Source organism: Cavia porcellus, unplaced genomic scaffold (assembly GCF_034190915.1).
Source record: "Cavia porcellus strain 051 isolate PalLab524CR breed Dunkin Hartley unplaced genomic scaffold, mCavPor4.1 scaffold_9, whole genome shotgun sequence".
In the NCBI taxonomy this organism is placed as follows: Eukaryota; Metazoa; Chordata; class Mammalia; order Rodentia; family Caviidae; genus Cavia; species Cavia porcellus.
The window spans coordinates 35,184,457-35,198,840 of NW_026947492.1; the positions used below are offsets into that span (position 1 = coordinate 35,184,457).

At 34.2% G+C, this 14,384-nt stretch overlaps 1 protein-coding gene across 4 annotated transcripts in view; it reads right to left on the minus strand.

Moving 5' to 3' along the window:
- Arhgap42 (Rho GTPase activating protein 42) overlaps positions 1-14,384 on the minus strand; it is a 239,955-nt gene that overhangs the window by 148,755 nt on the left and 76,816 nt on the right. For all 4 annotated transcript variants that reach the window (XM_063256192.1, XM_063256193.1, XM_003472736.5 and 1 more), the window contains exon 3: positions 9,542-9,603. In XM_063256192.1, coding sequence (XP_063112262.1) covers positions 9,542-9,603 — 62 coding nt within the window. The remainder of the gene's footprint in view (positions 1-9,541; positions 9,604-14,384) is intronic.

Genomic DNA, 14,384 nt, shown 5'->3' on the forward strand with positions numbered 1-14,384 from the left:
TAGTAAAAAGTTAATCGCACTGCTGCAAGTTAGACTGCTACAATAAATCATCTCATCAAATAGAACTGGGAAAAAAAGGATGGCTAAATCATTGTTTTTAACTGACTCTCCATACTAATTTTCTATTCATTTAGTTATACTTACGTATTTTTCAAAAAATCATAATTTCACACATGAAAGTATCCTTTGCTAAATGCATAGTATTTCATTTTTGTTGCATTTTTGAGGTGGTACACAGAAATATAACTAATTCATAACCATCAATCAACCGGCTAACCTTTCATCTGTAACAATTTGTAGATACTTAGAGAATTTCCGTATTGAAAACATTGAAAAGTTTTGTTCCTTTTATTGTCTCAGATCTTTCATGCTTTCATTTTTATTTTGCTGTGTAAACTAGAAGGCTTCCAAAACAAGACTGAATTTAAATAACAATACAGCACATCTTTGCTCATTTCTAGTCTTTAAAATTATTAAGGTTTCTAATGTTTGACTGAATTAATGTTTTCTAACTACCACAAAATTTCAGATACAACTTACCATCACAGTATTCTGTTCAATAACAATGTTAACTGGTAATTTCTTAATATACAGCAGATAGAATAATTGCCTGACAGGAATTCCTTTATTTCTGAAAATAATTCTCATATTGAGAGGGAAGTCTATGCCACACAGACTCTGTCACTTCTGCTTGATTGCTCAACTGCTTTAAGTGGTCTTAGCTAGGCCAATCATAACTTTCTCCACGACATTTTTCTTTTCTAAAAATATGTGCCATAGGACTATGCATGCTGTACAGAAACAATTCCTGTGAGGTAGAGCAGCAATATTTCCAACTCATTATATGACAAAGCCAACTAAGAGAATGAAATGGATCACAAATAAGCAGTAGACAGAAAAAGCCCGTAAGACACCTCAGTTTGAGACTCTAGCTGTCCCTGAGTCTCATATACAACGTTACCCTTCACATAGATAACTTAGGTGCCCCAGCACCATGACTTCTGCATCAATTTCCTGTACGCCCTGCAAGTGAGTGTCCTAAGTGATACACAAATAAACAACAGCATGAAAAGGGGCATCTTGACAATCCACTAAGAGTCAAACCATTCAAATTATAAATTCTGATTCTAGGACTGAGGGAAAGTGGATAAATAATTTATTACATTTAAGTAATAGTATAAAAAGTAAAATGTAATAAGCTATACCTTATTATATTATTACCATTGGGATAAGTAAATCTTGGAATACACAAAATTTATAGTGAGCATTTCTTACAATTAATTAAAAAAAAATAGGGCCAGGAATATAGCTCAGTGGCAACAAGTGCCTGCCTGGCAAGAGCAAGGTCCTGAGTTTGATTCCTGGTTCCATAAATACATACATACATACATAAAATAAAGTTTTATTTTTTGAAAATTTCTTACCTTGATTATCAAATTAAGTTTGTGATATCATCCACAGTATATGAACATTTTGATGTTTAATGAGAACATTAAACATTACTATGTTTTAATGAGAAGTAAAAGCAAAAAGCATTTTGCTCAGTGAGCAACACTTCAATGTCTAAGTTCAGAATACCGCTTTGTCTGCTAGTTGATAATTTTCAATCATCCACACGTGGTACACTATTTAAAACGGCCCTTGATGTCATCTTTTGTAAGTATTTTTCTAGTCTATCTCATCTCTACTTATGTTTATTTTTTTTCTGCCTTTTCAAATTAAGTTCCCTGTCCGGTGTTAAACAATTTTTGCATGATGGCTATACAGTGATTTTATAAACATTCACCTTTCATTATATCAAAGTACCTTTGTGTTTCCTAAGTATCAAAATGGCCTATGTCATAAAGACTAGCGTATCACCATCACTAATAAACGTGATGGCCAGCACCATATAGTAAATGTATTTTTGAAGTGCAAAGGTAATAAAGGAAAAATTTTAATATGATGTATAATTTAAAGATACCAAAATGAGAGTAGGGGTATAACTCAGTGGCAGCATATACAACACCCAGGATTTGAATCCTACCACTGCAAAAAAAACAAAAACTCAACAACAAACAAACAACTCAATACCATATTAAAACCTACAGAAGTAGGATAAATGGCAAAGGCAGGAAAATGAAGGAAATAAAGGTGGAAAGGAGACTAAAAGCCCAATGCCAGGTACAACTGTAAGTTATTAGAGCACATGAGTGTATTCACAGCCACAGTAAGAAAAATCTTACCAAAAGCTTCAAGCCAAAGTAGCAAAATGAAAAAGAAATTTTCAAAACAGTTTGTATTTTGGTAGAAAAAATTCAAGTAAATGTAAAAGCACATTATTTAGAATACTTTAAATTGATTGCTTTTTAATTACACTATCTGGTAGAAAAGATCCCTAATAATTCTTCCTTATAATCTCTTGGAAAATTTTCTTTATAACTTTCATTAAAAGGTTCTTGCTTAGGAAAGAAGAAAATATAAATATTAGATGCCTCTTTTTACCTGTCCACTTAAAAAAGATCTTTAAATTTAGAAATCTTATTTTAACCACTAAATGTCAGCTGTTTGATATCAATTGTATGGAAAGAAATCATGTACAGGTGTTAACAAAACTGGCATACTAAAACATATTCTAAAACTAGTGCCAATTCAGTTCTGTCTGTTGGTGGTAAGCCATGAACAGTAGAACTACTAGCATACAATCTGAGTTTTATGAAGGAAAAGGACAACCTTCTTTTCACACATTCTTCTGCAAGACCAGGCAAATAAGGAGTACCACAATGAAGCATAGGTTTTATCTGTCGATATCCCTTTCCCTGCACACTAGGGGAGAAGTGCTGAGCAGCAGTGAAATGGCTAACAGGCAGGCTGCCAGGATAGGCTTCATTGTCTTAACACTGTACTATGTCTATTCTGAGATACTGTTAGCATTCTGAAAGACATTTTTAGTTCTCCTTAAGAGTGTTTTTCAGTAACAGACTCAAAAGACAAAATCCTCAAATATGAACACTCTGAAATAGTTTTGGAAATTCTAGCAATGCTCCCATTCAAGTCCTTTGCTCTAAATTAATGGCTTCTATCTACTAAAAGACAGTTTATTTCTATGTTATACTTAACCATAATTAATTAATTCATGCAATCTCAGCAATGGTACACAGAAGGTTAATCTGTGATAACTCTCAACCACCACCTTTTTCTTCTACTATCAAGGAGTCTGTACTACTAAGCACTATATAAAATGCTGAACAACCAAGATGGTTTTTAGAACACATAATATATACAAAGAACAAAAAACTCCCCCAAAAGATCAGTTTTTCTGAACTTGAGGTACTTAAAACTAAGTAAAAAAGAGAAGACACAGGATAGGAGAGAAGAGTAAGCTGGATGCTCTGAGACCCTGAACTAAGCCCTATACTGTCAGTTCTGTCACTCACTGGTGGATTATATCAATTGAAAAATTCATTTATTTGGAGGCTGACTTTAGTTTCAGATTAATGTGAGGACCCAATAAACATGCATATGAAACACCCTGTACAAATGAGTACAGGGTGCATGTACAAACATGCATATGAAACATAATACAAATGAGTAGTATGATTATTTGCAATAAAAAATAAATGCCACTACTATTGCACTTGTGATGAATTATGTGGTAACTGCCAACTCTCGATCCTATTACGTAATTTTTATCAGGTAACTGGAAATCAGGGACAAGAAGCCTCCACAATTCAATAAAGGTGAGAGCCAGAAATGTATAACTTACAGAAAAATGAGATATTTATGTCACTTTTTAAATTTTAGGCCTGTTGTATAAAAATATCCATAAAACAGCCAGTACCTAAAGTTAGTTTCTAATAATAAATAATCTAAGATACACCAAAAATATTCATATGGCTACATGAAAAATATTGGCATAGAGCTACTACTACCCAGTAATCAGTAACACCTACTGCAGGCAAAATCTGGAAAGCAAAACTTTTGACAAAAGATTTACAAAGATCTGGCAAAAGATTACACTTTACATTTACAATATTCTATTTCATTAATTCAAAAGTAGGGTTTTGATTCAAATAGGTTTATCAGATTTACTGAATATTTTAGGTTGTATATGTCAAAATTGATGTGGGAACTATCAGTGGATGAATGAGTAATTTTTGTTACAATAAGTGTCTATTTAAAGGTATGTACAGTTTCCCAAGTGTAAGAAACTGAAAGAGTAAGTAAGATACAAAATCTACAATACAGATTGTGAAAGAATAAGAAACTGCTCAAAGAAGAAAAATAACTGTGATAGGGGAAAGGAGAAAAGAAAGGAAAAGGGAAACAATATAAATGTGTGTGTGTGTGTGTGTGTGTGTGTGCGTGTGTGTGTGTGTGTTTAAGATAGCTCAGATGTTTTTACTACTAATTCTATTAGTTCTTGGAAAAGAACAGTTAATACTCATACAATTTGATCATTTTTACATGTCTATATCTGGTCATCTAAGCAACTCTTCTGAAGATAATATGCAATATAACCACCATTGTTAAATTTCTATCATTTGTTTTGAAAGTCTGTATTTTTACTGGTTTTGGTTTTTTGTTGTTCTTGTAGTTATGGTGTTTGTCTCTTTTTTCTTTTCTGTTTTTTCTCTTTCAAATAAAAAAGGAGAAAAAATAAAATAAAAGACAAAAACTAAATATAAAGTATTTAAAAATTAATCTAAAATAACTTCAAAACTGAAACGCCTATGTTCTTAATTTTTGTAAAATACTACATTTAAAGCACTTACTAGTGCATCTCACACGAACACATATATTAGCTGTTATTAATGCTGCTCTGATTAAAGTCTAGATTGTAACATTATGAAGTAGGTTCCAACAGCCTGGATTTAACTTCTTGCAGTATCATCTACTAATTACAGTTTTCTCTTTAAAATAGGTCCCCAGGTTGAATATCTATTATCTGAAGTACTTGAAATCAGTAGAATTTCAGATTTCAGAGTTTTCAGATTGTGAAATATGTGCAGACTTTTACCACTGAAAAGTTCCCTATCCAAAAAGCTCCAAAACCTGAAACTTTTTGAGTATGTCAAGTTTTTATTTTGAGCTAGGCAGGGTGGAGCACAGCTCTACTCTCAGCTACTCCAAAGGCTAAGTCAGGAAGATCCTAAATTCTAGGCCAGGCTGGGCAATTTGGTGAGACTCCTATTCCAAAATAAAAATAAAAAAAAAAATTTGAAAGGGGAATCGCAAAATATGCCAGTGGTTGATCACTTGTGTAGAAAGTACAAAATCCTGAGTTCAAGCCCCAGTACCAAAAGAGAGAAGAGGTGGGGCGGTCAAGCTGTATTTAAAATATACAACTTAGAGGGCTGACATGTGGACTCGATTAGTTCAAATATTATTACAGCAGTGTCTGTCAGTGTTACCTAACAGAAATACAATGCAAGTCACAAAATTAAAATCATTTTTCAGATACTGAAAAATCGTACAAGTTCATTTGTAAGCTACTGGGTATCACTGGGTATTTCATTCTAAGATACCAAGATACAAAGAAGTTATCATCAATTATAAACTGTCTAAAATAAACATTATATAAAATATTCTTAAGTTGAAGCCCACTTTGGTGGAGTCAAAGATACAAAGAAAAAATATGTATATATGCATTATGACACACCCATATAAAACCATTATTCCAGGTCAGGTCTGAGACTACTTAGAATGTAAGGGGCAAGAAGTGGGTGGGATGGAAAGGCATATAAAGCAAACCCTGAGGAATGGGCCACATTCTCTAAGTTCTCTTTATTATAGTCCTGCATCATTACTATTTACATGTGAAGAAATGGGGCTTGCAAAAAGCTGTCCAAGTGGCTTTCTCTAAGTTTTCCTATTACTCTAATCTCCTTTGTTGATTCTGCCACATCTGACCAAACAATGGACTCCAAACCCCTTGAGGTTCTCTCCTCCCACCTTTTCGCTTCAGTCTCCACACTCACAGAGGGTGATCCCATCCACTCCCATCGCTTTAAATACCTCCATGACTTCTGAATTTTTATTTCAAACCCCAGGTGTTTTTCTGAACTCCAGCAAATACATTATGTCTCCAGCTGTTATGGAGACTAAGGCACTTAGATAAACAGTAGGTATCTAAGTAGGTTAAAAATTTTTTGTTGGTGTTGTTTGGTTTTTTTTTTTTTTTTTTGGTCTTTTTCGTTTTTATCGGTACCAGGGGTCGAACTCATGACTGCCTGCTTGCAAGGCAGGCGCTTATGCCGCTGAGCTAAATCCCCAGCCCTAGTAAGTTCAAAATTTAACTGTGTTCCTCCTCTATTTCCCTCTTCCTCTCAGTTAATAACCTCAACACCAAACATGTTTTCGCACTCATCACCAAATACATTTTATGTCCCTGTTTCTGATTCAAGCTGCAGTAAAGCAGGTATTCCTGTTACATTGTCCAAGGGAAAAAGGGGATTAGTTTAGACTGTATGGAAATGACAGATTTCTAGACAGATATCTGGGATAAGGCTGAAATAATAACATGGAGCAAAACTGGACAGACTGAATCAGAATGTCCAAGGCAGATGAAATGAAAATCCACATTCAAAATAAGCTTGCAGAGACACTTGAAAGAACAGAAAGAAGGTCATGGACCAACAGAGCACAGAGCAGGAAGACTAGCACCGAGGAGTAAGCACTGAATGCAGAGGGCCAGGGATTTAGCTCAACAGAGTAAGCTAAGCATGCCTGGTAAGCGCAAGGTCATGAGTTCAATCCCCCACTACCAAAATAAAACGAAACAAAAAACCTCACTGCAGGGGACAGGCACAGTTTCAGAGTCAGAGAAATCCATCAATCCCACACACTCGAAGGCAAGAGTCAAATCCACTAACATAGATAGTCTGTCAAGATTTATTCCAGAAGGCCACAACCAAGCACTTGACGTTCCCTATAGAGTTCTCTTGGTATGTTAGTATTGAGTCAAATTAACTCTGGACAATCTGGATAAAATAGTAACATTTGCACAGTCAAATTAGCCTGACCTAAAGAAAAAGGAAGAGATGAAACCATGAAGCTGATTTTGGGAGCAGTCTGAGTCTTTCTGCAAAGATATATGATCTACAATATCTTCTACTTAAAATGATTTAAGTGCTATATTTTATGGGATAAAAATCTAACATTCTCAACAAAAATATACTTTTTTACAAGTTTATCTCAATAATTTAAAAAAAAAAAGACCTTAAAAGCACGAGGCCCTGAGTTCAATTCCTAGTACAAAAAAAAAAAAAACCACCTTGAACTTTTAACTAGTAAATATTAAGACTGTTACAGAGGACTATTAAATAATTTCTTATACATGTATCATTAAAAGTCCATTCTCAGTATGACCATGCCATAGCAGGTGTCATTCAACAATTTGGACAATGCTGCATTATGGAAGACAAATTTTCTACTGAAAATCAATGGACAAGAAAAATACTACCATTAAAATTTCTAAGATGCTTTTTCTGTTATTTTTTTGTTGTTGTTGTACTAAAAAGGTATTTTCTGTTGACTTTAGCAGAAAATGAGGGAAAAAATGAGTTCCAGTAAAAGATTCCATTTCTAAAGTCAGTGTTTCTTTGGGCTCTTTTTCTGCAAAGCATTAAATTACGAAGATAACATACCTATTCATCTTACCTAGTACAGTAAATGATTGGTAATAAATCAATTTATTGGGGCCAGAGATTTAGCTCAGTGGCATAATCACCTGCCTGGCAAGCACCTGGTCATCAGTTTAATTCCCAGTACCAAACAAAAAAAAATTACGAAGTGCTAAAGACCCTCTTTCATCTATCATGACATTCAGTTTTTCCTTTTTGTTCTGACATACTTAAGACTTGGTCAAATCCAAATTAATATATACTTATGTCTTGTCAATCTAAAACAATAATTAAATGGCTTATAGAGTTCCTTTATACTTTCCCTACATGTTTAAAATATTTTAATTTTTAAAACACAAATTCACTGACTCATCTTTACATTCAACATATTAACAGGTACGGCATTACTCTAACAATACCATATGACTGCAAGTGTTGATTATGACTCCAGTACTTAGATTTGGGGTTTAATGATTATTTTGTGTATAATATTTGTAGAAATACACTGTGTTAGGCGTTTATCTATAGAGATTACTTCACTACTTTGAACATTATAGCAGATTCCTGTGAAACAACAGGGGAAGCAATTTAAACCCACAATATGACTTCACCCATGAAAGCAAAACCTTTTCCTGCCTGATCATTAGAACATGGTCAAAGTGAAGCGCTAAGAGAGCTGGCATTTCAATCTTCATCTCCATGGTTCATGGAATACTCTATTATATTTCTTAGCCATTTCCTCACCTTAATCTCTGTCTTTTACCCTGTTCTCATACTCCATGATATTAAGATCCTGCTGAGATCAGCCATCTTGATTCCTGAGGCCTCTTTGCCAGCTCAGCAACACATCAACCTCACAGTTCCTAGGTACCAACTTCCACTCTTTATCAGGAGTTCCTACTGTGTCACTCGATGGCCTTTGTTCCCAGTCAACCTCCAACATAAATAGTCAGGCTCCCCCTTCTGCTTTCTAAAGCTATTGGTATCATTCCGCTTCAATTCTTTACTATAATTAACCAAGACCATTTCCATATTGCATAAGTTCATGTCCCCTTCCTTCATCCAGTAGCCTGTCTTTTGTGCCAACCTTTAGCCTGAATCTCACTCCCAATTTTGCTTACTGCTCAAAGACCAATAATAAATTTCACCAGTAAAGTCCCAGAAAACACAGGAGCTGGTCTTTCTTGATGCATTTATGTCTAATTTCAAAGGTTCTAGATCACTAAATAGCCTTTCTCTTGTTGCTCTCTTCAATAACCTGCCTCTTGACTGCTTTAAACTTTTTCTGGTCATAGAGAATCATTCATTCCTCACACTATTCTCCACCTCTCTAGTCAGCCAATTTACTGTTTCATATTTTACTATGTTTTCATCAATCCTCTCTTCCTTTCCTCCTCTTCCTCCTTCTCCGAGGACCAGCTTTTCCTCTGGTGAACACAAACTCTCCTTGGTACTATGAACACATTCTCATGTTTCTTTCCTCCTACGCACTACAACAAACTGGTATCTTTTAACACATTGGTTAAATTATAACTTCCGCCAATGGGTTTACTGCTCTTATGAAATATTTGCACAGGATATGAACCATAGCTTCACCCACCCAGAACTCTGTGTCCCCTTAGTTTAAATGTCACTTCCAACTTAATTTCTGTATCTGTAATTATGCTCTCATTTTCATCATTTCCTAATGGCAGTTTGCTCAATATTTCTAATATCAGACAATTAAATTGCTAAACAAAATAAAGGAAATGTACATCTGCTGAACATTTCATTTGAAATAAACAGAATGGTGTGTCTTATTAGTAATATCTAATAATTATACTCCCAAACTCAGCATCTTGTACATGTATCAAATAATAAGGTTTTATACCCTACTTTAGGAGATCTAGTATTTTTTAATAAGCGCAAACGTTTTTAAAAATAGAGAACAGACTTACCAGTCTCCGTCTTTCTTCTTCTACCGTAATAAGTAGTCTTGCAAATTCTTTTAGTGATTGAGCTATTTTTTAAAAAGAAAAAAAAAAGCATTACTCTTCATTCATAGCTAACAATTACAGAACACAGATTTCAATAAAGCTAGTTACTAATTTGTTTATATTATATTCTGTGATTTTATATTTGCATAACCACAAACAACATATAATACGATCCTAATGACTCACAGTGATAGGTAAGAGATGTATATATTGCTGTGTGTTGCAAATTGAAATTCAGCAGATATGGAGTATAACATTTTTTCTTCAAAGATAACATGAAAAATATACTTTATGTATTTAATACAAAAATCACATTAACAAATAAAATATACTACTGGAATTAGTTCTAACAGTGACCTACAAACATGAAATATTTCAAATATGAAACTCGGGGTGTATGTGTGCATGCTCCTGCGTACTGAACCCAGAGCTCTATACCCCCAAGTATGCGCTATACCCCTAAGCTATCTAAAGCCCTGAATAGTAAACATTTTTTAAAAATCCTTAAGAAGGAAACAATCAAGTACTATTTAGATGTACTTAGTAGAAAACAATAGTATAAGGTCTCTCACTGAATTACAGAACTCAAAAGCCTTATATGTTTCAAAACAGATTCTTTATGTTGAAGGGGTTAATTCCCAGATCCTAGATAATTCAGATCTTTACTATTTAATTAACTATTGTCAGAAGAACAGCATCTTGGGGATTCATTAAATAGAAATGCAGACACTCAAGCCCCATCTCCAGAATATCCCTTTTAACATGATCTGTTTTTATACTGAAGTTAGCAAACCCTATGTTAGAAAGCTATGCACCTACATGGTCCACTGTCTAATTTGTGTTAAACAAATTAGAGAAGGCAAAATCACCTAAATTAGGATGGAGAGGAATTAAAAATTTGGAAATACTAGAAGTACAAGTCAAAAATAATAAATTAATGGGGACTTAGAGTAGCATATTCTTTTAAGAATATAGATTTTCAAATGGCAGCTGTGAAAGAGTAATTCATCTACATCACTTTCATACCAAATATATAATATGCATTATTAACTAAAATCAGAGTGTTTGGTTAAAAAATGATAACACAAATCAAGTGAAAACAAAGTTTTTTTTTTCTTCAAGCTTTAAAGCATAGTTCCTATGTTCTTACTAAATGCATTCTCTACTCCTTTACTTATACTCACAATGAAAACACTGTGAGAGACCAAAAGTCTGGTAAATCTGGCATAAAACATACAATAAAGACAGGTTAAGTGAGAAAATGAAGCAAGAGTCTTATCAGCAGAACTTTTTAAGGAAGAGAAGGAATTTTTTTCCATATGAGAATTTAAAATTCCAAGGCTGGGGTACAGCTCAGCTGCAAAGCCCTTGCCTAGCATGGTATAAGGAACTGGGTTTAATGGCTAGCACCATAAAACTATTAATTAATTCTCAACTAGGATTTTTTTTCTCTCTTTAGAACTAGTACACTTTATGCTAACTAAAGTGGTGTGTATGAAATGCTATCTCTATGATTACCTCATACTAGGTCTTATTCAATTACAACAGAAATCAAAGGATTACCTGGGATTCTGATTGATCTGATAAACGTATTAATGGTCTAAGAGTGAGTTTAATTCCTTTTTCAAGTTTAGAAAAACAAACTTTAATTTCTCCAAAAATATTTAAATTAATCCTATATTAATCCTATGATAACAGTGAGTTCAAGAGAAAAATACTTTATAGAGAAGATTTTAACTAGAGTGAGAAATAGCATATCATATGCTTATAATTTCTTTGGATAAAGAAAGCTTCCAGAATAATGCTGGAAAGCCACCTACTATGAATGAGGCTCAGTTGACAAAGTCAGCAGAACTCAGCAAAACTAGGTGATGGGAGGCATTGTTGCAATGCTTATAGAGAAAGGAGCCATGGGATCAGTCAGTTTGGGTTGCCTGTGCTGCACATTGTAGCTACTTCAGACAAGGAGTCAATAAGAAGAGACACATTGGTTACAACTCTTGTAAGAACCACCTGAAGCTGGGGATGGTGGAACATTATGGATAGAACTCTTTAAGGTGAGGCAGGAGGATCATCCTGAGTTTGAGGCCAACCTGGGATGCATAGTGAGTTCAAGGCAAGCCTAATCTACACAGCAGACCTTGTGTCAAACACCAAATAAAAAAAGAAAAAAGGTGCTTCCCAACTTTTTTAACAACGGACAAAAAATTTTCCTGAAATGTTTCACTAGAAGCTTACAGAAGACGTGCTCCGGTATGATATGGGAACAACCAAAAGAAAAGAAGAGACAGAATTTAAGAAATAAGAGATACACTGTGGCACCGAAGCCAGTAGAACTCCCAGGATGACAGAGAGATTCCAGGACAACAGATGTGTAAGGGTCCCGAGGGAATCTTACTAAGACAGGAACAAGAGCTACAGGCTCTCTGAAACACACCTCCAGAGAAGGGAGAAGAAATGCATCTGATGGTAGAGAAAAACAATGATCAAGTTCCTAGTGGTCTTTTTAGACAACTAAAATAAATAAATAGATGGGCTGGCAGGTTGGTAAACTGAGAGTTTTTGTAAGATGTGCAAACTTTTACACAAATAACAGAAAACAACCTGCAAATGCTTTATTTTCCTTCTTAGTAACCTAAAGTTTAGTACAGCATAGATCACACATGATGGAATTTCCTAAAGGATCAAATAAATACCCAGAGCAAGAAGCCCGTCAACAGCTCAATGGAATATGTGAAAATATAACTTGATTTCTGGTTGGCAGGACATGTTTGGATCTCTCACTTGGTTATACCAGAATGAACACTGGACTGTGCAGTCCCAGGCAGCACTGGGCTGGTTCTTGAGGACCACTGGAGTCCACACTTCCCCAGGGAACTTCCTACTTTCCAAAAGCAAATTGTGGAGTGGCTGCAAATCAGGTTTTGGTTCCAAGTGAGGAAACTCAGGTTCTCATTTCACTCTTCTACTCTCCGTCCAAAAACAAACTACACTGTTTTCTACTTTACTTAAATAGTTTTCTGGCCCATTTTGCAAATAAAAGCTATTTATATACTCAGTAAGATAATAGTTGATTATAATAGAAATGTCTCAGAAGAAAAATTTTGACATACAAAAGCAACTGAAAGTCTGGTTCCCCACAATAAAAACTGCTCCCTCTAGCAGTTTTTCAGGACTGGATCTGATTTGATGATAAATTTTGTTCCCTCTTTTTCTTCTCCTTAAAAAAAAAAAAAAACTAAGTTTATTCTTATATTATAACTTCTGTTTCATAAAAATCATAAAATGTGTGTTTGTCATTTATAAAAAAACAAACAGCCAGGAACACTAAAAATATTCATTTGCGGAATTAGTAACAGTGGCCTGCTAACTTCTTGATCCCGTATTTGAAGTTTCCTCTACATATTTTTATGTATAAAGATCTCAAACTACCGCATTAATACGGTATTAATTCATAATTTACCAAAAATAATGTAACAGAAAGAAAAAAAGGAACTAATTATACTATAGATCAGGGATAAGATACCACGTTATCATGTAAGTCAGATTTTAGGAAACAGACCAACAGGAATGTCTGGTCATAACCTTACTTTCCCCGACCTTGAAGTCTAACAGAAAATTCTGAGGGAATTCAGGCAGATTCCAACTATGTAGCATATGCCAGCAGTTCCTAAGAGATGAGAGGCCAGTCTTTCAAAAGGCCCCCAATTGTCTTAAACAACGACAACATCCATGGAAAGTTTATTCTGCACCAGATATGGGTATGAAATACATGAAGTAATTTCTCTAGCACACATGACATGCTATATACAGAATACCTACTGATTTTTCATAAATGCTTAAAGTTATTCTAAGACTTAAGCAAAAATCTGAAAACTTTATTACTTTCAAGTTGTTAATATCCAAGTATAAGTAACTACTTGGATCTTATTTTAGTCATTCATATTAATCTTTATATGACTAATAATCATTTTGCTCTCTAATTGTGGGTGTCTAGACTAACATCTAATTTAACAGCAAGTCCTTTCATTACAGATTTTGACCAACTTACATTTCATGACAAGAGCTTTATATAAGCTATATCTAACAGCTATATACCAACCATAATACTTAATACACAGTGGGTTTTCAGTAGACGCTCATTAAATATACTAACAAGTTTAACAATACATTTCCACAGTCTATTTGCTATACGTGGAGAAGCAACAATTCTTACTTCAAAATTCATGAAACGTTATGAAAAAAAAAAAAAAACAGGCCAGATACTTTGGAAAATTATGTCAGCTATCTAAAATTCCTGCCACCTGCACAAAACTTTCCTGGCTGTACTCATTTATAATAATCTCTCCCCTTCCTGTCCATCTGGAGCATGTCATTATTGGAGTATAACCCAAATAGTTTCACATATAAATTTAAACTTTCCAACAAACTAAAGGGATTAAGAATATTGCTACTACTTTTCTTTTTATCTCATAATATAATATTGGAAAAATGCTTTTGAAACAAAAGAAACCTATTATTTAAGTGTATTTATGACAAGTGCTCTGAGTATAAACACGAAGACAAAAGCTGAACCGCACCCTGGACAGCCATGAAGTATGATGATGGCTTCTATACTTGCCAATAACCTAAACTCTGGAACATTCCTGACCTGTCTAAATATCTATTTCCTAATTTAATCTTTCTAGCAGACTTAAATTCATCCTACTGTTTCTGATGGAAAAGTTTGTTCAGTGTCAAAAAATAAGAATAAGAGAAAATAAAGAAAGGAAATGAATGAGAATAAAAGAATGAAAGAGAATAA